The sequence below is a fragment of the Bos javanicus genome, chromosome 8, assembly GCF_032452875.1.
Source record: "Bos javanicus breed banteng chromosome 8, ARS-OSU_banteng_1.0, whole genome shotgun sequence".
Taxonomy (NCBI): Eukaryota; Metazoa; Chordata; class Mammalia; order Artiodactyla; family Bovidae; genus Bos; species Bos javanicus.
In genome coordinates, this window is record NC_083875.1 from 60,658,211 (window position 1) to 60,661,710 (window position 3,500).

The 3,500-nt window shown below is 51.1% G+C and overlaps 1 protein-coding gene across 1 annotated transcript; it reads right to left on the reverse strand.

Moving 5' to 3' along the window:
* Window positions 1-991: 991 nt before the first annotated feature.
* Window positions 992-1,930, reverse strand: LOC133253422 (olfactory receptor 13J1-like). The gene has a single exon (XM_061427049.1). The coding sequence runs from the start codon at window positions 1,928-1,930 to the stop codon at window positions 992-994; it is 939 nt and encodes a 312-aa protein (XP_061283033.1).
* Window positions 1,931-3,500: the final 1,570 nt, after the last annotated feature.

Below are 3,500 nucleotides of genomic sequence, written 5' to 3' on the forward strand. Positions count from 1 at the left end.
TGTGCCTGTCATCTGTGAACTTCATCTCAGCTCTGCTCAGATTTGGGGAGGACCCCAGGCTCTGCCCTACATTGATGTATTTTCTGTTTATTTAAGAAACCGGTGTGGGCTTGGGGTTGGGCAGGGCCAGACCTTGGGACAGAGTGAAATCCGGTATTACTGGCTCTTAGAGCAACACTGAAATAAAGCAGGAGGAGCACAGTGAGAGGTGCAGAGTGGGGAGGCTTCCTGGAGGAGGTGTCATTCAAGATGGGCCTTGAGGTGGGGGAGGGGTAAATCAGGAGTTGGGGATTAACAGATTTACAGTACTCTATGTAAAATAGGAAAACAACAAGGACCTCATGTGTAGCTTAGAGAATTTCATTTTAAAAATAAAAAGAAGGGCCTCGAGGATCAGGAAGTCCTTTTACAGAGGGAGCTGTGTGTCAGGTGGGAGCTGCCTTGTGGGAAGAACCAAGAAGGGCACAGAGTCAGGCATTGGTGGGCACACGAGGCTCCTGCCGGGTTGGTGTGTGGGGCTGACAAGAGGGAGTCTGTGTGACACAGGGCGGGGAAGGGGATTGGTCATGACCAGCAGGGCCAGGCTGCAGGGGTCTGGAATACCCCCAGCGAAGCCCTTTCATTTCATCCTGAGAGCTCTGGGAGCCATTCAGGGATTTCAGCCAAGAGAGACACATGATCAAATAGACTTTTCCGAAATATCCTTCTGGATGACCCTTGGAGGATAGATTGGCTGGAACAAGACTGAAATCTTGAGGCCAGCAGGGAGGCTGGTGTGAAGATGCGGGGACTGATGCTGAGAGCTGGCCCAAAGCTCTGCCTGGGGAAGGAACAAAGGTGAATTGTGAGCTCGGATCTGTGGCAGGATCAGTGGGAGGTGGTGCTGCCTTTCTGGGTTGAAGATTCCAGACCCCCAACTCTGCGCCCTACCCATCCTCTCTGTAGGCGAAGGCAAACCTGAGCTGCTAACCTGCAGGAGCCCCGGCCTCCCTCATCTGGAGGTCTGTATCCTGCCCCACACCTTCCTTGCAGCCTCCTTCACCTCCTTGTTCCTCAGGCTGTAGATGACGGGGTTCAGCATGGGTGTGACCACAGCATAGAGGACCGTGAAGACCTCGTCAGAGATACGAGCCTCCTTGCTCTTGGGTCTCATGTACATGAAGATGACGGTGCCATAGAAAAGCATCACCACGGCCAGGTGTGCTGAGCAAGTAGAGAAAGCTTTGCAGCGCCCAGCGGCTGAGGGTACCCTCAGGGTGGTGGCCAGGATAAGCGTGTAGGACAGGCAGATGAAGGCCAGGGGCACGGGCAGCAGCAAGATGGCACCCACCAGCAGGAAGACCTCACTGATGGACGTGTCACCACAGGCCAGCTTCAGGACTGCCAGGATCTCGCAGGTGAAGTGACTGACCACACAGTGGCCGCAGAAGGGCAGCCTCATGGCGATGACTGTCTCAGTCACTGACTTGCAGAGACCAAGGACCCAGGCAGCCCCGGCCAGCAACCAGCAGAGCCTGTGGCTCATCAGCACGGGGTACCTAAGTGGCCGGCAGATGGCCAGGTAGCGATCATAGGCCATGATGGCAAGCAGCAGACACTCTGTGGAGCCTGTAGACAGACTCAGACACATCTGGAGTGCACAGCCAAGAAAGGAGATGGTCTTCTGGGCTGACAGGAGGTGGACAAGCATCAGGGGCACAAAAGTGGACGTGTAGCAGATGTCCAGGATGGAGAGATTGCCCAGGAAGAAGTACATGGGTGTGTGCAGGCGGGCATCCAGCACGCTGACCGCCACGATGCCTGTGTTCCCCAGCAGGGTCACCAGGTACATGGCTGAGCACAGAGGGAAGAGCAGGTGCTCCAGGGCAGGGTAACCTGAAAATCCTTTCAGGAAGAACTCAGACACCTCTGTGCTGTTGACTGGCTCCATATCACAGAGCTCTGGAGGGACGCATAGCTGTGAGGCAGGGTAAGAGGGTGCAGGGTTTATGGGTGAAGCATATTGCTAGGGCCTTTTCGAGCCCTAACACACTTTCTCTCTGAGACTTTGGGTAGTCCCAACACTTCTTCCAGTTTTCAATAGATCCACGTGGAAAATGAGGAATGAGGTCGGTCAGAATTTCTCTAAGAGAGTGTTAATGGAAATGTGGGCAATCTGAAAAAGCAATTTGAAACAACGTTGGATTAATCAAAAGCAAAGAATTAACTGCGGAACTTCTCAGAGTCATTAACACACCACTGTGATTTGTGACTTTCTGAAAGTGATGCAGAGAGTAGGCAGTTCCCAAACTTATTTGACCATAAATCCACCTTTTACAGAGCACCTGTTAACCTTCTGCAAATGAGTATTCTAGTAGCAGAGTTTCGGGAACAATGAGCTGGATGGAAGGTCCTCAAATCTTAGAATCACCTGTAAGGATTACATGAGAATCACCTGGAAAGTTTGTGAAAACACAGTTTCTATCTTATTCAGTCTGAGTGATGCTGTTCTGTTGGTCAGGGGACCACACTTTGAGAATCACTGGGCTAGATGGTCTCTGAGGGTCCTCCTGGCTTTCAGGAAGTCTTGAGTTATATCACACTTCCCACTGATGAAGATGCCTGTCTCATTTATCTCTCAGCCTGCAAAACTCTGACTTGCCTCTGCAGTCAGCTCTGGTCTCCATGCATGAAGCACACGTGCTTTGTATTGGAGGGGCTCCTGGCCTCTGAGCCTATTAGGGGCTCGTCCACCTGTGAGCCCATAGGTCCTGCTTCATCAGCTACTGTGGATTGACCTTCAGAATTGATCTTCACCATATTCATTGGAAGGACTGATGCTGAAACTGAAGCACCAATACTTTGACCACCTGATGCAAAGAGCTGACTAATTAGCAAAGACCCTGATTCTGGGAAAGATTGAAGGAGGGAGGAGAAGGGGAAGACAGAAGATAAGATGGTTGGATGCCACCACTGACTCAAGAGACATGAGTTTGAGCAAGCACTGGGATTGATGATAGACAGGAAGGCCTAGCATGCTGCAGCTCATGGGATCGCAAAGTTTCGGACATGACTGAACAACTGAACTGACTACCTATGTGTTTTTGAGTGAAAGTTTGATGGACCTTTCAGCCTGCCTCCTATTTTCTCTTAACCTGAGCCAGGGCTGCTTGGGCTTCATGAACTCCTAGGCATCAAATTGCAATAAGCTCTGAGAGATTAATCCACTGGAGCTCCCACTGTGCAGGTAAGGAAACTGAGGCTGCACAGCAGGTTCCTGGCAAGATGAGTCTAGAATCCTGTTCTCCTAACAACAAGACAGCTGCACTGAGCTCATAGCAAATGTTTGCTTCTGTTAAACCCCAAATATTGGTTGTTCTTTCATCACCCTAGATGGACATCTTTCTCCTAAGTGTCTCCCCCTACTCCCAATCTTCTCACCAGCTAAGGAGCAGGACTTAAACTTTCCCTCATGTTTCGGGCTCTTGGAACCCGTGGGACACACTGTCCAAGCCTGGTCT

What these genes read in the sequence shown, in the direction of transcription:
- LOC133253422 (XM_061427049.1), bottom strand. Translation starts at nt 1,930, where the DNA reads ATGGAGCCAGTCAACAGCACAGAGGTGTCTGAGTTCTTCCTGAAAGGA.